At 33.5% G+C, this 22868-nt stretch overlaps 1 protein-coding gene across 2 annotated transcripts in view; it reads left to right on the top strand.

Moving 5' to 3' along the window:
• Positions 1-22868, top strand: part of Adam10 (ADAM metallopeptidase domain 10) — a 156926-nt gene that overhangs the window by 37403 nt on the left and 96655 nt on the right. For both annotated transcript variants that reach the window (XM_046461065.2, XM_046461064.2), the window contains exon 2: positions 3978-4128. In XM_046461065.2, coding sequence (XP_046317021.1) covers positions 3978-4128 — 151 coding nt within the window. The remainder of the gene's footprint in view (positions 1-3977; positions 4129-22868) is intronic.

Raw genomic sequence — 22868 nt, 5'->3', positions numbered from 1 at the left:
GCTAGGCAAATGCTCTACCATTGAGCCATAATCACAGCCCCCTTTGGTTTACTTTTGTGTGATTTTATATTCTTATTGGATTGTGTTGACTAGCTTAAGTTTAGTTATATTTTTCACTTCCCTCATCATGTTTATTTTCCAGTATGCTCCTTAGCCTGTGAAACATATTTATTTAAATGAATGAATGAATGAATGAATGAATTGTGGTTCTGGGTATTAAACCCAGGTCCTTGTACATGCTAGATAAGCACTCTGCCACTGAGCTTATATCTCCAGCCCTTTAAAAAAATTTTAAAGTTTGAGGCAGAGTCTTGCTAAATTGCTTAGGGCCTCACTAAGTTGCTGATGTTAGCCTTGAACTTGCAACCCTTTTGCCTTAGTCTCCCCAGTATCTAGAATTACAGGTATGCATCACAGCACTTATCATGATCATATACAATCTTTTTGAGAATTCCAGTGTTCTGTTCTTTTTTGAGATATTTAAAAATGTGAATTGCATGGCTTCTGAAGGTTAGGGGCATTGTCAGAAGTCCAGTGTGCTATGTTTTCTCAGATTTTCATTATAATGTTCTGTATATTTGGCTCCTTGTTTGAAAGATTATATCATTAGGTTATGTCCAGTGTTGTATTAGTAGTATATTGGCTCTTTTGGAAAAAAGAAGAAAATTTCTCTGATTTATAGCCTTTCCTAATTTTAGTATTATAAATGCTTCTTCTGATTGGTAGCTGATTTTAAGTTATCAACATATCAAGCATGGAATTGGGAAGGGAATTGGTACTTATGACCTACCTGTGTCACCCAGCTCAAGCATACACTAGTTATTTTCTTTGATTTCATTTCTTCAAGATTGTTTTTGGTGTGTGTATGAAGGGAGGGGAAATGCTTTTTATATAATTTTCTCCTTCTCTTCTTCATGTCATTAATATTGAGATGGAGAAATTTTAAAAATAACAGTTGTCACATGTTATCTTAACATCATTTTCTTCACATTATTGAGATCATCTAAATACTGATATTGAGATATAATTAACAGAAACTTTCATTAGTCTTATAGAAGATGATAATGATGTGTCTGTCCTTCATAGCCATGTGTTCTTGCATAGCATTTTTAACTTTCTCAATTAAATTTCATTAATCATATCCTATGTCAATTGTAAAGATTGAGAAAAAAATCTTTGACTTACATAGAATTGCACTGTCATTTTTACCTTTGCCAGTGAAAGTGAACATTATGTACTTTATAAAATTCTTTTCTGTGGGACAAAGATGACTTGAATAACTTTTCTAGCAATGTTCTATCCATGTAAATAGTTGAGCTTGTATCACAAGTCTTTCATTAGAACAGAAACAGTTATTGTTTTAAGTTATCAGAAGTGGCAAAATATTTTATCTGAATTGTACATTGAAACTTTTTTGGCTGGGTACTTACTGGTAGAGCATTTTCCTAGCATGCCTGTGGTCCTGGGTTCAGTTTTCAACATCAGAAAACAAACAAACAAAACCCAAAGCACAAACAAAAAACCAAAAACTTGGTAATTTTATTCTGTATTTTTAGTGCTCTCATGTTTTAAGTGTGATCCCATCATGTGAGGTCAGATGTGGAATTTTTCACTTATTACATTGGAGTTCAGAAAGTTTTAGAGTTTATGTGCAAAGCCCCGGTTCAGTTTCCAGCACCCCCTCAAAGTTTGAGGTACAAAAATTGTGAAACAGATTTAATATATTATCCTAATGTCTTCCAAAGTTTTTGATTGTTGGATTAGGGATGCTCAACATGTATTATAACTGAATTGAACTTGGGATAAGTTAAAGATCTGTACTGTGAACTCTAAAAGAACTGCTAAAATTGCCAAAGATTTGTGGTTAATAAGCTGACGAAAGATAAAATGGAATAAAACAATAATTAGTCTAAAAAAGGTAAAAAAGCACAAAAGGGAACAAAGAACAGATGACACAAAATAAATAGCAAGAATGATAGACTTAAACCTGTATCATATGGTAACTACTTTATTTTTCATTTCATTTTAGTTTTGGTGGTTCTGGGAATCCTCACAATTGCTAGGCAGGTGCTCTACTACTGAAAAACACTCCCAGCCAGAACCACTTTAAACATAAATCATCTAAACACGCCAGATTTAGTAAGAAGCAAGACCCAACTATATGCTGCCTACAGGAACTCATTTTAAATATAAAGAAAAGATAAATTGAAAGTAAAAGGGTAAAGCTGGGTACGGTGGTGCATGCCTGTAATCCCAGCAGTTTAGGAGGCTGAGGCAGGAGGATTGAGAGTTCAAAGCCAGCCTCGGTAATAGTGAGGTGCTAAACAACTCAGTAAAACCCTGTCTCTAAATAAAACACAAAAAAGGCTGGGGTTGTGGCTCAGTAACAGAGTGCCCCTGGGTTTAATCGATGGTACCCTTTCCCCCTCAAAAAAAGGGAAATTAGAAAATATGCTGGACAGAGTGAAAATGAAAACACAACATAATAGAATTCTTGAGTTGCTCCTAAAGCAGTGTATAAAGAACACATGTTTATAGCACTAAACACCTATGTTAGGAAAAAAGTCTTAAATTGGCTGACTTATCTTATGAAAGAAAAAAAAGAAGGGCAAATTAAATTCACTGTAAGCAGAAGGATTAATAAAGATTGAAGTGAAAACAAAATACAAACAAAAATAAGAAAAATCGATGGAATTAAAGGCATTCTTTGAGAAGATCAATATAATTGACAAGTTTCTAGCTATTCTGATCCAGAAACAAAAGATAGAAATAGTTTATATCAGGAATGAGAGAGGTAACATTGCTATAGATTCAAAAGATATAAAAAAAATATTATGAATAACTTTATTTCCATAAATTCAACAGTGTGGATAAAATGGAGAAATTCTTACCAGAGTCCACTCAAAGAAATGGGTAGCCTGAGTAGCTTTTTTTTCTACTTATGAAATTGAAATTATAGTTAAAAATATTTCCATGTAGAAAACTCCAGGCCAGGATGGCTTCATTTGTTAATTTTAAGAAATATTCAAGGAAGACACATTATACATTTTGCATAAATTTGTTCCGAAAATTGAAGAAGAAGGAATACTTTGCAACTCTTTTTGGTTTTGTTTTTTTTTTAAATCTTTTTTTTTTTTTTTTAAATATTTATTTGTTTATTTATTTTTTTAGTTCTCGGCTGACACAACATCTCTGTATGTGGTGCTGAGGATCGAACCCGGGCCTCACGCATGCCAGGCGAGCGCGCTACCGCTTGAGCCACATCCCCAGCCCATTTTTTTTTTTTTTTTAAATCTTAGTTGAAAGAAAACTAGAAATTATTGTCTCTCGTGAACATGGAAAATAAAATTTCTAAACAAAATTATAGCAAATTGAATAAAAAAAATATGACTAAGTGTGGTTTATCTCAGGAATGCAAGGTTGGTTTAACATTTAAAAAATCAGTTAATTCACCACATTAGCAAATTAAAAAGAAAGAAACTGTAAGATTATCCTAAATAGATGCAGAAAGAGAGGTTACAAACCAGCATCTTACAGTTTTTAAAAAAAAAAATTTTTTTATTTTTTAGTTGTAGTCAGACACAATATCTTTATTTCACTTATTTATTTTTAAGTGGTACTGAGGATCGAACCCAGGGCCTAGCGTGTGAAGGTTAGCTCTCTACCCCTGAGCCACAACCCCAGCCCCGCATCTTATAGTTTTGATCTGCAAAGTCTGAAAGTGAACTTTCTCCATTTAATACAGGACATCTAAGACAAGCCTACATCTAATGCCCAAACTTGTGTTGGTTGAAATTACACTACAGTAAGTTTTAAAAATGTGGAATAATATTAGCAGAAGATTCATAATATTAGTACTGGAATTAGTGAGACAATTAATTGTTTCATACATATTCATAGATATTTTAGTAATTGTGTTAGAACTAGAAGGGTCCTTCAGAATGATGCTAATTCAAATTGTTGTCTTTTTTGTATAGGTCAGTATGGAAATCCTCTAAATAAATATATTAGACATTATGAAGGATTATCTTACAACGTGGATTCATTACACCAAAAACACCAGCGTGCCAAAAGAGCAGTCTCACATGAGGACCAGTTTTTACGTCTAGATTTCCATGCCCATGGAAGGTGAGTAAGTTTGTTGCTGTGTCTGAAGTTTCCCTTTATTCAATCTAAAAGAAGAAATTTATATTCTTTTTTTCTTTTTCTTTAAAGAAAAGGTCCCCACATGGAAATTTAGCCTCCTTTGGAATTTGGTATATACATTAAAAAATGTCTTCAAATGGACTGCCCTTTTATACATTTAAGGAAACAACCAATTGTAAATGTTTTTTAATTATGAATCAGATTTTCTATATGTACCTTTAAAGAGGATACTGTGTTCACAGTTTCCTACCACTCCTTACACTTTATGGTCAATATATATATCTTCTTGTGCCAACAGAAAAGATAACTATGCTATTGAATAAGTCATTTAATTGCTCATTGATTCGATTTTATCAGGTTCTAAAATAATCCCTGGTATTACTTGCTATCCTGGCTTTAATCTGAAACAGAATTCTTAAGGGATAAAGGACAGCTAGGGAAGAGAGTTAAAAAATCGTTGAGTGCCTTTTGTGTTCTTAATGCTTTATATGCGTTCTCTTATTAATCTTCTCAACACTCAGAAAGGTAAAAGTCTCTTTGTATCTGAGGAAACTAAGGTCCAGAGAATTTAAATGATTTAACTTACACAGTGCATATTCAAAACCCTGTTTTTTTAAAAAAATTCCCTCCCCTTTTCTCTGTTGGCATACTTAGATATTAAATCCTTGAGCTCTTTGTTGGTCCCTCTCTTGCCTGTATTAATTATCAAATCTATTCTTTTTATATTGATGTAACCTGGATTGAGAGCTATATTATTTACTTCCCAATAGTTTTCAGAGTTTCCACTATATCGTTAAAGCTATTCTGCATACTGCTACAAGATGGACTCTTCCCTACATGCTTCCTTTTTCATGTCAGCTTATTGAGCTGCAGTCTTCCATTAATGATTATTAGCCAGGTTCCCTAATTTGTCTTTAAGGTTTCTCTGAAATTAATCAGAGTCTATTATTCTAAACTTTATTCCATTTCTTAACATTAAATGTCTTTTTCACCCAGAATTTTCTGAGTGTTTGCTATATATGTACAGTTTTTTCTCTGGCATTTACCTAAAAATCCTGATTATATTTTAACATACAATTCAACTTCTGCCTCTTAGACGTTTTACCCCTTCCTCTGAACTTTAGAATTCCTCATCTGGGGCTGGGGATGTGGCTCAAGCGGTAGCGTGCTCGCCCGGCATGCGTGTCGCCTGGGTTCGATCCTCAGCACCACATACAAACAAAGATGTTATGTCCTCCAATAAAAACTAAAAAATAAATATTAAAATTCTCTCTCTCTCTGAAAAAAAAAAATTCCTTATCTGTACCATTGGTATTTGATTTGTTTTCTTCCTTTCCATTTGTGTATTATTTATTTTTCTACAGTTGTGTTTTTTTGTTTCTGATATGAAAGTACCCTGGTTACTATTTATTATTGTCTATTATATTGCATATATGTTATTCAGGTGCTTAGGAAAGATTTTCTTTTATTTTTTTCTTTCTTGTTTTTAAATTTTTTTATTTTTCAGTATTGGGGATTGAACCTTTGAGCTCCATTCCCAGTGCTCCCTACTCTGCTTTCTTTTCCTTTTTTTTTTTTTTTCTTTTAAATTTTATTTTGAAACAGGATCTCACTGAGTTGTTGAGGCTGGCCCTGAACTTGCAATTCTCCTGACTCAGCCTCCTGAGTTATAGGGATTATAAGTATGTACCACCATACCCAGAAAAGTTTTAAAAAAAAATATTTTATTTTTTAGTTGTAGTTGGATACAATACCTTTATTTTATTTATTTTATTTTTGTGTGGTGCTGAGGACCGAACCCAGGGCCTTGCACATGCTAGGTGAGCACTCTATTGAGCCACAACCCCAGCCCAGAAAAGGTTTTAGTGGATTAAAAAAAAAAAAATCAGATAATTAGAAATGCTGTGAAACAAAGTATTTGCCTATAGAAATGCTTATTATTTAATTTAACATATCTTCCATATTTCAATAGCAATTCATGTAAATTTAATGACTTCACTTCAGATATTTTAAAATGACCCTTTCTTTATTAGTACTACGAAATAATAAGTAATCATTAGCCTTCATAAGTTTTTAGTGATCTCTCAAAATATACTTAATATTATATTCCTGTGTCATCTGATTACTAAAAGAAACTTCTAGTTGCCTTTGATTTGGATACCACATTCCTATTATATCATTAGATTTTTATTAGATCTATCATGTATTTCATATTATGTTGCAAAATCATATACCTAGCTTCTTTGCATATGTGTAAGCAAATGAGAGAGAGACAAAGAGTAAGTGTGCTGTTAGTCATCTAAAACATCTTTGACTGCTAGTTAAAAGTTACTTGGTCTAGTCTGGGAATGATGGCCAGATAAACATAGAACTGATAGGTACAATAAGTGTGCTCAAGTCATTGGATGAGAAAAATGTGATATGGTGCTTTAGAGATAAAATATTATAGATATTTAAAGGAGATTCTAATTTCTGGCTGAGGCTCTAAGCAAAGAGTCTGAAACTAGAAAATCTCATGTAAATTGGTCTCATGTGCATTGATCATCTTAGGGTACTTTTAACAGAAATCTGTTTGCTTAACAGATATATTATATGATAATTTGGGGTATCAGGAATTAAATTCAGGGACACTCAACCACTGAGCCACATCCCCAGCCCTGTTTGTATTTTATTTAGAGACAGGATCTCACTGAGTTGCTTAGTGCTTCAACGTTGCCAAGGCTGGCTTTGAACTCACAATCCTCTCGGCTCAGCCTTCTGAATTCCTGGGATTACAGGTGTGCGCCACTGTGCTTGGCTTTGTATTTTATTTGTATTTCTTATGAATGTAGTGTAGGGAAGACTATAGTTAGCTGCTGTAGCCTGACCTATAAAATACGTTCTATCTTATGTATTGTGGCTAGACTTGTTATCTATTTTTCATCCTTTTAAAAATATAAAGAGTTTGTTTCCCCTATTCACATAGGAGGGCTTAGTACTCCAGAATCAGATAATCAATTTAATCAGTTACAGAATATGTTAAATATTGTGCAGTTAACTTAGATATACAAAGACGAATGTACTTGAAAAAGGTTCTGCTGAGACAATTATGACTTACATTTCTGAGTTCTAGCCCAGACTGTGTATGTTCCAGTACTAAACTAATTCTTTGTGTTTATTTTATACCTAAGCACATGAACCAACAGATGTCTTTCAACTTTGCTTTTAAATTTCTTAAATAACAAAGTATGTATTATATTGCAGGTTTACAGATGTTAAATAAATGTTTAGATTCTTCCAAACCCAAAGTCTCAAGAATTCCATGAAAAGTTATTGGTTTTGAAATAAATTTTTTGAAAATTAAAGTTCTATTTGAGCTAGTGCTACAGTTGTTGAGGAAAGGTATTTTAAAACAAAATATTTTGAAAATAGGTACTAGAATAAAGCAGATCTCTTACCTATGCTTAGAAATAAAGAATCAGTTTTCTAGATTTCTGAAATGGTTTCATTTGGATGAGCTCTGATAAATGATATTGCTCACTGCAATGTTGTATGTATGTCAATTATAGCATTTATCACATTTTGTAATAACTGTTTATTAGCATGTGTCCTTTGTTCATTATGAACTTTAAATGCAAAGCCCGAGTTTTATTAACTGTTTTTTTTTTTTTTGTAGTTATAGATGGACAGCATGACTTTATTTTATGTGTTTATTTTTATGTGGTGCTACGGATCAAACCCAGTGCCTTACACAGCTAGGCAAGCGCTCTGCTACTGAGCTACAGCCCTAGCCCCTTATTCACCTTTTTTATTATGTATATGAGAATCATTTAAATTATATTGAGGGAAGTAAGGAAGGAGGGAAGGAGGAAGGAAGATGAAGAGGGTATAACAGTTATAAGCATAAATTGCTGATAGGGGAAGTATAAAACCAATATTTTTGTTTAGGTTTGGCCCTAATCATAGAGTTTAATCAGAAATAAAAGTAAACTATCCATTGCTCATGGCATATTTAATTTGGCAGATAGTAAAGTACACTGAGATAGGTTTTCTACTGGCGTATTGTATGCTCTGTAATATCTCATCCTCTTCAGCAGCAGTTGGTGTTCTTCATTACTTTCTCTCCCTGCCCCATGCTGGGGATTAAATCTGGGGTCTTATGCATCCTAGGCAAGCACTGTATCCCTGAGCTACATGCCCGGCTCCACAGCAGTTGTTCTTAGTTGCTAAGTAGTAGGCAGATTTATCATATTATGTCAGAATTTTAGTAATAATTTCAGAAAATTTGTTTTCTCTCAATCCTTGTGTTCATGCAGAAAGTGTATTATGAACATGTTAGTAGGAGCCGTATTTCCTTTAGTCTTCTTAAATACTAGTATTTCTTTATTCTTCTTAAATACATGTTGTATCCTGCCTTAATTATCATATATCCTGGCTTAACTATTATGTATTCCTGGCTTGACTATCATGTATTTGAGCTTTGCTGTAACACCAGTGAACCATAATTGCTTGGGGAATTTTGCCTATGTGATTTTTGTAAAATCCAGGTTTAATATTGTTTAGGTTTTAGTTCAAAATAGTATGATACAATATTTCTGTGAGTTAGTTTGGAAGTATCTTGGTCATTATTTCTGTCATATCTTGAGCAGAAACTTTTGCCTCTTAAGGCAAGCTAGCACATTTGAAGAACTAGAGATGAGAGTCCAGAAAGCACAGTTGGTGGATGCCTGCTTTTAAAAAAGGGGTAGAGAATACATTTGAATTGTGTAAAAATGCTATTGTGGATGTGGAAAAACAAAAACTGTAAAACACTGACTTGGTTAATTATATTTATCCCAACAAAATTTAAGCAAATATCAGCAAAAATCTCCAAAGAAAAAATAATATTTTTTTAGTACTTACTTTGTGTCAGGTACTATAGCAGATGTTGTTTAAGTACATTTTACAATGTTGTCTTAGTGGATATTTTAGGATGTATGTAGTATATTTTGTTCTTTCCTGATTCCTCTTTATATAGAAATTGAAATTCTAGTAAATATGTTTTTAAAGATATCTGAAGGGAGGCTGGCTGCTTGAATTTCCAAAGCATAAGAAAAAGCCAGAGTTGAGCCGTGTTCATGTAAATTTTGTATGATTAAAGGTTATATGAATTTTATATGACTATAGGTTACTGGGAACTGATCATTGCTTTGAGTTTAGCTTCTTAGATATGACTTTAATGTGAAGTATTTTTCTTGTACATGTTTTGAAAGCATTAACCAGGGCTTGCCTGGAAAAAGAAGGGAAATAATTTAAAAAAAAAATTCAGCTGAATTTTCTTCTTCCTTCTTTGCAAAAGGAATTGAAGTAAAGAGTATAAAAGCATTTTTTTTTCTGATATTCTTTGGATAAATCCTTTCCTCTATAAGATAATTTCAAACAGGCTTGACTCAGTAGCTTAATTAGTGGTATTGCTATTAACTCCAGAGTTTCTGGGGTTGTTGGCTTAGATAGTGAATGTCAAAAATAAGGCATATGTACAGTAGAAAAGCCTATGTGTTATTTTCATTAATTATAAATTATATTTTATACTAAACTGTTGTGCTTGCAGTTGAGTCTTGTGAGACTCAACTAGCTCAGATTTAATCCAAGTTTATAGCTTACTTTCCCTTTTCCCTGTTCTTTAAGTGATTAAGCCCCCTGTCAAGTTGTTGTGCTACTTCTTAAAATAGCAAGGATTTTATCTAAAATTTCTTTAAATGTTTATCCTGTTTCATTACATCTGAACATCCTTTATAGAAACTATATTGAATGAGTATATTTTATTTATTGTTTTTATTATACTATGCTTGTTTGGGTTGTTTAATTAAATAACCCAAACAAGCATAGTATAATAAAATTGTGTAGTAGTGTGATATTTTCAAACTGCAATATGTTTCATTTCTTTTTTATATCTTTTTTTTTATAAGTTGTAGATGGACACAATACCTTTATTTTATTTATTTATTTTTATGTGATGCTAAGGATCCAACTCAGCGTCTCACATGTGCTGGGTGAGCGCTCTATGGCTGAGCCATAACCCCAGCCCTGTTTCATTTCTTTGGTAATCACATATAGTTCCTTTTTTTTTTTCTAAATATTTATTTTTTTGTTGTAGTTGGACATAATAACTTTATTTATTTATATGTGGTGCTGAGGATCGAACCCAGGGCCTCGCACGTGCTAGGCGAGCACTGTACCACTGAGCCACAATCCCATCCCCCACATATAGTTCCTTTTTAAAATCATTACTGAATACTGATTACTTTTCTACTTCTGTGACAAAATTTTGAAATGTTTTGTAAAGAATTTCATTTTAGTTGTAGATGGATACAATACCTTTATTTTTTTTAAATTTATTTTTTTATGTGGTGCTGAGGATCAAGCTCAGTGCCTCATGCATGCTATGTGAGCGCTCTACTACTGAGCTACAACAACCCCAGTCCTGACAAATATTTTTGATATTTGTATTTTGTCTTCTGAAATCTGAAGACACAATCACTTTGTGCTAGCAAATTTCCAAAACAGTCTGTACTGAACCAACAAATCAAGAATTTTAGTAATAATGATGTGGGACCAGTATTTGTATTATGTGGCAGGATTTGTTGTCAGTTATTTTTTTTAAAGAAGCTTTCAACCACAAATTAAATTAAACAGAATCTCTGGATTGAATGAACAAATACTTTGTATATTTCCATTAATTTTAAGTTTGAGCTCTAAGAGATGTTCTGTTGTTTTATTATGTCACAATTTACTAAGTCAACTTGCATGTTTTATTTTAACCTATTCATTGTTTTATGTCTTTATTAAATATTTATTATATTTCAGGCATTTAGTAGTCATTAGGAATAGAGTAGCCGAACAAGACAAGTCCTTGCTATTGTGGAGGTTTTGGGTTCATGGGAAAGACAGATAAGTATTGGTTTAGCAATGATACCTGTGAAAAAGGTTAAGAGAGGAATGTTCAGAAGATTGCTATGGCAGGCGAGGGATAACATCTCATTTAGGGGACAGGGAAGGCTACTTTTAGGAAATGGCATTTAACTGACACCAGAATAATGACTAGATAAGAAGGAGTTTTTGACCAAAAAAGGGGAGGAAGTGTGCTTTGGACAAAGATACTGAGATGAAAAGTGGCTTGTTCTTGGAATTGAAGGAACTTCAGTAGACTGGTGTTTAAAATATAAGGGAGCATATTTAGTTGAGGCTTGAGATGTATACATGAATCAGGTCTTTGGAAGTCAGTCATGGTGAATTAGCCATGGAAGATTATTAATGATAACTTTAAGAGGTTTAAAAAGTCTACTCTGGCTGAGAATGAAGAATACTTTAGAAGGTAGAAAGAATAGCCAATGTGGTGGTGCACACTTGTAATCTCAGCAATTTAAGAGGCTGAGGCAGAAGGATCACAAATTTGAGGCAATTTAGTGAGACCTTGTCTCAAAATAAAAAATAAAAAGGGCTGAGGATGTAGCTCAGTGATAAAAGTAGCCCTGGGTTCAATTCCCAGTATGAAAAAAAAAAAAAAGGTAGTAAGACTAGATGCATTGAAGCAGGTCAGGAGGCTGTTGCACTAGTCCTCGTGGGAGGTTGCGGTTTAGATTAAGATGATACAATAAATGAAATTCACATAGCCACAGACCAAGATCATGATGAAATTCTCCTTTAAATTTAAACTAACTTGCTTATTTGAATTTGGAAACAAATTAAATTTCATATACTGTTAAAAAAAGATGAACTAGAGATTATGACAGAGGGTGAATGGATTTGAGTGATATTTTGAGGGGACAATTAATAGGACTTGTTAATATGTACTAAGGTATAAAAAGGAGTTAAGACTGTTTTCTGGTTTAAACAAATAGGTAGCTACTGAGTCCATTTTCTGAGATAGAACATCATTTTAAAAATATCACACTACTATCAAGCTTTCATTGATGCTTCTTTTCATTTTTGGACTTGATATAAATCCAAACAAGCATATTATAATAAGACCAATAAACTAAACATTCATTGAACACAATTACTTTAAGGAATGTTCAGGTATAATTAGTTATTTTTACTGGAACAGTTATAAATATAAGGAGAGGTCATAAGTTTAATTTTGCATGTTATTTGAAATATATGAAGAGGGCCTAGGAGAAAGCTCCACTAAATGTCAGCATTTTAGTTGAAGGGTTTCATGGTGGAGAGGATGCAGAGACTGAAGAGTGGTAAGAAAAATAAAAGAAAATTTGAGAGCATGATTTCATAGAAGCCAAGAAAAAAAGTGTTTCAAGGAGGTGAATGGTCATTTGTTGCTTCTTGCTTCTATCCTACTGAACAGTCCCAGTATCTTTTTTTTTTTTGGTACTGGGGATTGAACCCAGGGCATGTTATCACTGAGCTACATTCCCATCCCCAACCCTTTTTATTTTTTAGTTTTATACAGGGTGTCCTCAAATTTATGATCCTCCTTCCTCAGCCTCCAAAGTCATTGGGATTATAGATGTGTGCCACTGTGCCTAACAGTCCTAATATCTTTTTTTAAAAAAATATATATTTATTTTTATGTGGTGCTGAGGATTGAACCCAATGCTTCACATGTGCTAGGCAAGTGCTCTACTGCTAAGCTATAACCCAAGCCCCACATTCCTAATATCTTAGTGCATGTAACTTATTCTTCTTTGAATTTCTTTAATTCTATTTGCTCTTACTAGATCTAATTTCAAAGAATAGTCCAGACTTGTATATATTATAGTTATATATAAAGGTAAAGAAATAATTTTTTATAAGTATGGTTTGATTAATTTCTTCCTAGCTTTATGAAGCACAAATGTATTCTAGTCATTCATAGTAAAATTTTCTTGCCTATATATGTGACTTCCCCAAAATTTAATGTTTTTTTTTAATAAATAGCTTATTTTCATCTGTCAAACAAGTGAATCTTTCATATTCTTTATCTTGAGAAATCTTATAGGTCACTTTGTCCAAATAATACTAGATGGCATTTTCCATTGTCAGTTTTACTTGATTATCTTCTTATTAATTCCTTTCTTTTGATACATGCTGTTGACACATGCTTCTTTTAGTTTTATTCCTATTGATGATGATTTATAAGTCATCCCTTTGTTTTTGTCTTGCACCAAGACGATCTGAATTTTATCCTGAAACTCTCTTATATGTCCTAAGAAGGGAACCATACTTTGATGTGGGAAAGCCGTTGGTTAACTAGTTGAAGACTGGTTCAAATTCAAACTATGATTTTATTTGTGTGATCTTGGTCAAGTTACCCTTCTTCCTGATTTGTGAAATCAGTAAATTTAGGTGATTTATCTTTCTAATTTTATTCATTTGTTCTATATTGGGTATCTGAATAATTGAAGTGTCCCCCTATTCTTAAATCCTGTAATTGCTTCAGTGCTTTATGTACAGTAGTTTGCTTGTCAGTTATTTAATTAGATAGTTGCATGACGTTGGAAAATACTTATGGAAACCTTTTTTTCCTCTTCAATCGATAAATTTAATCTTCAGTCATGTATAATACATTCAATCATGTGTAATCATGCTTTCATGGCATTTTTTTTCCCCCTGTGGAATCTCTTTTATATGAGAAAGACTAACATTGTTCTGTTTGTCTTCTTACTTAGGATAAAGTTATTAATTTTAGCTCAAGTTTTAGTTTTATTTTTATCTTCTTTGGTAATTCTTTTATCTTCTTATTTATGTATTTCTGCTTATTTGAGGTAATTTACCTGCCTCAAGGCTATTAGCTTGGTTTGGATCTATAGTTTTCAAACTATGAAGCCCAAGAATTTCTGTGGAGGATACCCTCAGGTATGGCTCAGTGGGATGCACGTGAGCTGTCCACCTCCCCCCGCCCCAATATTGGACTTCTGGACCATAATTTGAAAAAAATGGCTTTTCTATTTTAAAAATGTACTAGTGGAGGTAAATTTAATAATGGACTCATAATAATACTTAGTGTTAATATTGGCAACTTGTCATCAGAAAGGATTTGGGCCAGGTCTAGTAGCACATACCTATAATAGTTGCACTTGGGAGCTGAGCAGGAGGATCATGAATTTGAGGCCAGCCTGGGCAATTTTAGTGAGACCCTGTTTCAAAATGGGGATGTGGTTCTAGAGTAGAGCACTTGCCTAGCATATACTAGGCCCTGGGTTTCATTTCAGTACCAGAGGGGGAAAAATAGTAAAACAAAAAAATGAATGGTGAAACTCTTTCAAGCATCTTTGTTAAGAAGAAGGTGAATGTTGAGAGCAAATGAATATCTGGAGACATCAGGGATACCTTAGTGAAGTAGTTAATTCTACTAGTTGCTAACCCAGTCCTACTATAAGCCTGCTCCATTTGGATAAGATAGACCTCTATTTATCAAGATAGTCCTGGTGTCTAGGACTCTTGGGTTACTCCAGTAGAACTTAAAACAAGATTTACTCTTAAGCTTCCTCTTTTGTTGCCAAGGTACTTGATGTAGTTGAGGCTTTCATGTAGTTGAAGCTTTTTAGTTGAGGCTTTTCATTCTATCATTTTCAGCACAAGGACACACCCTTTATCTGCTGCTGTTTTCGTCTGATAATTAAAGCCACACTATCTTGAGCTAAAAAGCAGTTGCCTTTTCTCGTGGGAAAAGGCAACTGCTTTTTACTCTGTAGTCAATGTGTTCTGACTTATAAAACGGTACCTCTGTTTATTTTTCTTTTGCAATACTGGGGATTGAACACAGGGACACTATACCACTGTACTATATCCCTCAGATTTTTGTTTTAAATATTCACTTTTTTTAGTTATAGGTGGACTCAGTACCTTTATATTATATGTGGTGCTGAGGATTGAACCAGTGCCTCACATATACTAAGGCGAGTGCTCTACCACTGAGACACAGCGATAGCCCCTCACCTAGCTTTTTATTTCTTATTTTAAGATAGAGTCTTGCTAAGTTGTAAAGGCTAGCCTTGAGTTTGCCATCCTCCTGCATCAGCCTACCAAGAAGCCAGGATTACAGGTGTATGCCACCATGCCCAACTGAGAAAGGTACCTTTTTGTATAAAGATATAGAAGGTACATCATGCTCCAGAGAACTTACGGAATCATATCCTAACTTTTTTTTATTGTTGTTGTGTATCAGTGTTCTACTACCTCTGTTACTTGTCTTATACATCAGAATATTTTCCTAAAGTTTTGAGAAAGGAAAGCCAGCTATTATTCTACATAGTGCAATTGCATATTCAGAGTACTGAGACTGGCGAATCATTATCACTTTTTTTTCCCCCCAAATTGCTGTTGTTTTTTTTTTAAACTGATTTTGCCTTTAATAACTTCACCTTACTCTTTACTTTAATGTCACTGAGGAAAGCCAACAAGAATTATAATAGAACTACTGTAATCAAGATGAGAGACAAAATGCTATTGGTCCATAAAATCCAGTACAGTGATTAAATGTGAGAGTAGCTGAGCATGGTGGCACACGCCTATAATCCCAGTGACTTGGGAGGCTAAGACAGGAAGATTGCAAGTTTGAGGCCAGCCTTAGCAACTTAATGAGGTACTGCATCAAAATAAAAAATAAATAATGTTTTGAGCAACTGATTTAAAAAAAAATAAAAATAAAAAATTAAAAGGGTTAAGGATGTGGCTCAATGGTAAAGTGTCCCTGGGCTCAATCCCAGTACCAAAAATACATAAATAAGTAAATAAATACATGTACGGTTAGGAGAATATTCCCAGTTGCAAATAATGTTCTTTATGTGAGTCTATCTTTGATGATAGTGTCATATATTATAATAGCAATAAAAAGAACCAAATTTACTGAAAGAAACATGAAAGGGGACAGTTTAGTGATAGTGTTTGAAAATGGCTTCAGCATTAATAATCAGAATTTCTTCTGTTGTAATGCATATTTTTCAGTGAAAGTCAAAGGATTTTATATATTATTTTCATCTATATATTTTATTTGCATTTGTTTAGATTTTAAAATGTGACTGCTTGATGGAGTGTGATCATGTTAAGACTACTGCAATACTCAGCATTTCTTAGCTTGACTTTTTTCATTGTATGCTTAAGAAGCATTTTTAGTATAGTAGAAAGAGTAACATGAAGCAACCAAATACTGGAGTTCTAGTGCTAATTCTTATCTCATGACCTTGAGTCAGACCCTTTAATAAAAATATGTATCATGCCTCCTTTGCACTGTTACTGTGAGGATAAGATGAAGTAGCATATGTAAAAGTGTTCTGAGCTCTAGATAAATTCCATAAGAATGTTATAATTTTACCATTCTTATAGTACCATTATCTCAGCCAAATCTCTCAAACCTTTTACCATTAAGAATTATGGCCAACCAGAAGTGGGCACAGTGATGCCCACCTATAATTTCAGTGATTTGGGAGGCTGAGGCAGGAGGATCATCGATTTGAGGTCAGCCTGGGCAATTTAGTGAGGACCCCTGACTCTCCGTCTTAAAAAATTATTTTTATTATGGTACTGGAGATCGAATCCAGGGCCTTGCATGTATGAGGTGAGTGCTCTACCGCTGAGCCATAACTCCAGCCCCAGAATATAATGATTTTTCAAACATTAAGAATTTTTTTCATTGTAGTAAAATAGCAAAAAATTTGCCATTTTAATGAATTTTAAGTGTACAGTTAATTCAGTGACATTTTGTGTATTCAGTTTTATGCAACCATCGCCACTATTTCCAAAGCTTTTTCATTGTCCCAAACAGAAATTGTATACCTATTAAATAGCAAATCCCCAGTTTTCTCTTTCTCCAGCCCCTAGCAACCAACCATTCAACTGGCTTTTTTTTTTTTTTTTTTTTTCCCCCTGAGATGGTTGTTTTGTTTTGTTTCCTACCTGTCCTTGAACTCCTGAGCTCTAAGTGATCCTCCCTTCTCAACCTCCTGGGTAGTTGGGGCTCCAAACATATGCACCCTGCACACTCCAATCGGTCTTTTTGTCTTAATGAATTTGATTATTTGAGGTACCACATGTAAGTGGCACCAGAATATTTATGATTTAATTTTATTTACCAAAATGTTTTGGCTTATTTCACTAACTTAGGTTAGGTTTTCAAGGCTCCTACTCCATGTTGTAACAAGTTTCAGAATTTCATTAGTTTTTAAGACTGAATAATAATATGTGTATATCTCACTCATACATACTTTTTAAATGTTTCTTTAAATGGACATTGTTTTTTTCCATCTTTTGGCTATTATGAATGATATTGCTATGAACACTGGTATACAAGTATCTGAGTTTCTGCTTCAATTTTTTTGAAAAATAGCATAAAATTTTAAGAAATAGCAAAAATTTTAATTCTACTTTTAAGCATATACTTAAAAAAAGTATATGCTTTTAAGTATATGCTTAAAAGTAGAATGGCTGGATCATAGTAATTCTTTGTTTTAACTTTTTGAGGAGCCACCAAATTCTTTTTCTGTAACATAGTGATTTTTTTTTTAGTTGGACACAATATTTTATTTATTTATTTACATGTGGTGCTGAGGATTGAACCCAGGGCCTCACATGTGCTAGGAAAGTGCTGTACCACTAAGCCACAACCCCAGCCCTTGTAGTATAATGATTTTTATACAACAATGTTCACTGTAGTTTTTCTGATCCTTTTACCAGAGCTTTAAACAAAAATCAGGTTCTGTTTTGCAGTGTTTTTTATTGAGAACTTGTTAAAAAATTAAGAAAGTAGTATGTGGTTTGTCTCTCAGCCACTTTTATTATTATTTTTTAATATATAATCCAACAGGAATACTGTAAATAATTTGCATTTTATAAACTATAAAATAGCATAAAGATTTGAACTATCAAACAGATGGTAGAAGAATTAAAATTAGAAAATTGGAATCCAGTGGCTTATGTTCAACTCCTGATAATTCATTTGTAGTTTATTTTATAGTGACACACTTAATTGTCTGACTTCTTTCTTTTTTTAAAAAACATTTATTTATTTATTAAAGAAAGAGAGAATTTTTTTTTAGTATTTATTTTTTAGTTTTCGGTGGACACAACATCTTTATTTTATTTTTATGTGGTGCTGAGGATCGAAGTCAGCGCCCTGCGCATGCCAGGGGAGCGCACTACCGCTTGAGCCACATCCCCAGCCCTTTAATATTTATTTTTAAGTTGTAGTTGGACACAGTATCCTCACTGTTTCATTTTTATGTGGTGCTGAGTATGGAACTCAGGGCCTCGCAGGTGCTAGGCGAGCACCCCAGCTGTCTGTCTTATTTCTATCATTTACCAATCTTCTAGGCTTTCCTTTATTTTTTCTATTAATGCAAATTAATTTTTATATTAATAAAAGCAGTGAATTTTGGGACATGATGTAAACTTAATTATTTTATTATCTGTACTACTGCTTGACTATGGTTTTAATCCAATTTAAATCAACAGTGGAAATATATTTTGTATGTATAAAATGATTTTCTTATGAAATCAATATGAAGGTTGAAAGACCCTACTTTAAGTGTTCTTAAATTCTATTATCCTTCTAGGGTATTTATCCATCTTGTGCTTAGATACGGAAGTGATGTATAATTATTTTGGGGGGTGGAAGTTTAGCATAGATTTCTTATATTGAAATTGAATTTAAATGTCTTCCTGAAGCTTTTATTCTTTTTTTTTTTTTTTTAAACCATATGGAGGGCTGGGGTTGTGGCTTAGTGGTAGCGCGCTTGTCTAGCATGTATGACGCACTGGGTTCGATTCTCAGCACCACATACAAATAAAAAAAGGTCCATCAACTACTAAAAAATAATAAAAAACAAAAACAAAAAACCCCCCAGAAACCATATGGAATACTATTGCTCACAATGTTTTTCTGGTACAATAACTGGCTGAATAATAATTCCTAATAGTATAGTCCCTGGATGTTCAGTCTATTTAACCAAGATGCTCTTTTAGAGGATCTTTTTAGAGGTAGTACTTTTGTAGTACATTGAAAGAAAAGTATTTATGTAATGATAAATCAATGATTTTTTAAAAAATACTGTGATCCTTTATAAAAAACAATACATGTACTTATATATGGTCAAGAATTTCTTGTCTATCAGTTGGCAAAATAATTTTATGAAGAGACCTGTGTGCAACAAGAATTCAGGCAAGATTCCTATTTATTCAGGACAGTCTATTTTAAACTTTGTTTATAGAATTCCCACTTAGATGCGTTTGGTTTTGTTGATGACTTCCTTCAGTAGGTTGGAACCTTAAGGCTCTTGTATATCTTCATGACAGTCCTTGGGCACTTGGAAAGCCTTAGGAGTTTTTTTGATGATAGTTTTTGGCAAGTGGAAAGTGCATAGACCCTTAAAAAGGTGACAAGATTGACATGAAATTAAGGACAAGACAATGTTCGAAAAGGGCCACAATTTTGGAAGCTAGTAAGTATGCCCTACTGAGCCCTATTTACATAAGATAATACATACTTATCTTAAGTATATAGTGTGGGGTAAATTTCACTTATGAAACTTTCAAATCAAGATACAGAATGTTTCCATCATACCAAAAAGTCTACTTATTATCATTTACTCTTACTTTTTCCCCACCCCACACAACAACTGACCTGCTTTCTGTCACTATAGATAGGTTTTGACTTTGTGTATTCTTTTGTGTCTTCACAAAAGTGCCTATTTTCAAGTGTTTGAACTTTTTAATACTAAGTAGTTTGCCATTCTATGAATAAGCCACAGTCTCTTTACTTGTTGATAGACGTTTAGGTTATTGGCTGATTTTGGCTATTGGAAGTAAAGTTGCTATGGACATTTGTGTCCAATTGTTTGTGTAGACATATGTTTTATGTTTTCATTTCTCTTAGAGTGGAATGGCAGGGTCATGGGGTTTTTGTGCATAACTATAAGAAACTGCCAAACAGTTTTCTGTAGTGGTTGTACTAGTTTGCATTTCCATTGGCCCTGTGTGAGAGAGTTCCAGGTGCTCAACTTCCTACAAGCATTTGGAAGTGTTACTCTAGGGAGGTGAATGGTAGTGTCTGACTCTGGTTCTAATTTGTTTTTCCATGTTGATTAATGATGTTATGTAGGTTACCATGTGCTTGTTAGTTAGAAGTTTCTTCTTTTGTGAAGGGTTTGTTCAAATTGAGCTGTAAAATGTTTTTATTTATTTTGGATATAAATTCACAGTCATATATATGTATATATATATATATATATATATATATATATATATAAAAATAATTAATTACATGTTTTCTCCCAGACTATAGCTTGTCTTTTCATTTTGTTATTACCTCTCACGGAGCAGAAGTTTTGAATTTTTATTGTCCATTTTATGATTGTGCTTTTGTGTATTAAGATACTTTGACTCTTTAGGCCATGATCTTTTTCTCCTAGATAGTTTTATTATAGTTTTTACATGGAAGTCTGTGATCCAATTCAGTTTGAATTTTCTGTATGACAGAAATTAAGAACCAACTAATATTTTTGGTATGGAGATTAGTTCTACTAGCAGTCTTTGAAAAGCCTATCCATTCTCCATTTAATTGCCTTGATTTCCATGATGAGGTCTTGTTTCTGGATTGTTGTTAGGTCTTTGATTTGGTTGATCTGTGCATATCTTTATGTCACCATTTTGATTATTGTAGCTAAATATACTCCACAGAGTCCAGTTAGGAGACAGAAACCAATAGAATATTTTGAAGAATTAAAGTTTAATATAAAGAATTACTATCTAATAATTAGCTACTAAAAAGGGATGAAAGAAAGAAAAGAAAACAAAACTGGAGCTGAGGGAGATTAACTAAGAGGTTGGGTCTCTTTTCCATTGGGATTCAGCTGTAATGGCAAGGATATGGAGCCTATCAGAGAAACTTCTTCCTTGAATCAGAATTGTTGGTAGGCAAATATTGGCAGATGTTATGTAGGTTACCAGTCAAAACTGATAACAAATTTTGCTTGAATGTGAATGCCACAGGTGTTCAAGGTGCATGCCAAGAAAGAAAGTACCCTGGAACCTGCAAGAAAGGTACTTTGCCCCTGCAGTGCTACTTCCGAGCCCTCTGCTGACAAAACTTATTACCACTGGGAAAGGAGAAGTGATTATAGGTTCCAAGAAGGCAGTGTAGTGTAGATTAGGATTCCAGAGGTAGTGAACTGATAACTATTATAGTAAGTCTTTTTTAAAAAATATATATTAGTTGTAGATGGACACAATACTCTTATTTTATTTATTTATTTTTTTATGCGGTGCTGAGGATTGAACCCAGTACCTCACATGTGTGAGGCAAGCACACTGCCACTGAGCCACGATCCCAGCCCACAGTAAGTTAAAAGATTCAATAGTATATAAGATGTCAGGGTGGGGTGGGGTGTAAATATTAGAGCTACCTTGTGAATGTCTATAGTAAAATCTGGAATTTTTTGAATCTATAGATAATTTGGAAATAGTTTACATTCTTACCTCCCCCCACCCCGAATGGAAATTGAACCTAGTGCCTCATGAATGCTAAATGCATATTATACTGTGTCCCATCCCCACCCTGACATCTTAATACTATTGAATCTTCAGATTCTTTAGTTTCTTTCTTCTTTAGTGTCTTTCAACAGTGTTTCATAATTTTCAGTGTAAAGGCATTGTACATCTTTCCTTTGTTAAATATATTACTAAGTACTTTTTAAAAATGCTATTGTTAGTAGGGTTTGCTTTTTAAATTTCATTTTTGTTGTTGTTAGTACATAAAATATTGTATTTTTGTCATGTTAGTCTTATTCCTGTGACTTTGTTTTAAACTAATTATTTCTAGTAGTTTTTCTAGTATTTCTGGTAGTTTTTCAATAGATCTTTTAGGATTTTCAACATAGATGATTATGTTGTCTTAAACTAAAAGCAGTTTTATCCCTTCATTTCCAAATTGGGCTTATTGAACTAACTGGGACATTTCATACAGTGTTGAGGAGAAGTGGCAAGTGTGAACATCTTTGCCTTATTCCCATCCTTAAGGGGGAATTGTTCAGTCTTTGTCCTTAAATATGATATTAGAGGCTGGTGTTCTATAAGTGTATTGTATCAGGCTGAGGAAATTCCTGTCTTCCTAGTTTGCTGAGAACTTTTTATACTGAGTGAGTGCTAGACTTTATCAGTTGCTTTTTCTACAACTAATGAGACCATTTTGTAGTTTTTCTTCCCTTCAAATTGGTGAGCTATATTGATTGATTTTAGAATGTTAAACCTACCTCTCATTCCTGGAATAAACTCACCTGATCATGATACCTTCTTCCCCCCCGTTTCTGCCCTTCTCTTCTTGTAGCTTCCCCCCCCCCCCATTATGCTCATGTTTTTCAAGTTTTACCCTTCTGTTCTTAAACATATTTACAATATATAGACAATAAAATCCTTGTCTGCTTATTCCATCATCAGGGTATTTTTTTGTTTTTTTCTTTTTCTTTTTGGACTGTGTAGGGGATCAAACCAGGGCCTCAGGCATGTAGACATCCTTAGCACTTAACTGAGTGGTGTTTTTTTTTTTCCCCCTGCTCTTATTTGGTTTTTATTTCTTTCCTTTTTATATCTGATGATTTTTTTTTCCTCTTGTGTGTTTGTGGTACCAGGTATTGAACCCAGGGCCTTGCATGCTAAGCAATTGCTCTACTAGTTGGCTACATCCCCAGCCCTTTTTTATTTTGAGATAGGGTCTTGTTAAATTTCCCAGACTGACTTTGAACTTATGATCCCCTGCCTCAGCCTCCCGAGTAGCTGGG

The sequence above is a fragment of the Marmota monax genome, unplaced genomic scaffold (assembly GCF_021218885.2).
Source record: "Marmota monax isolate L192 unplaced genomic scaffold, Marmota_monax_Labrador192_F-V1.1 WCK01_AAM20220418_F8-fsc00001, whole genome shotgun sequence".
In the NCBI taxonomy this organism is placed as follows: Eukaryota; Metazoa; Chordata; class Mammalia; order Rodentia; family Sciuridae; genus Marmota; species Marmota monax.
Note: the sequence above shows the minus strand (reverse complement) of the source record. Positions and strands in the feature narration are given on the sequence as shown.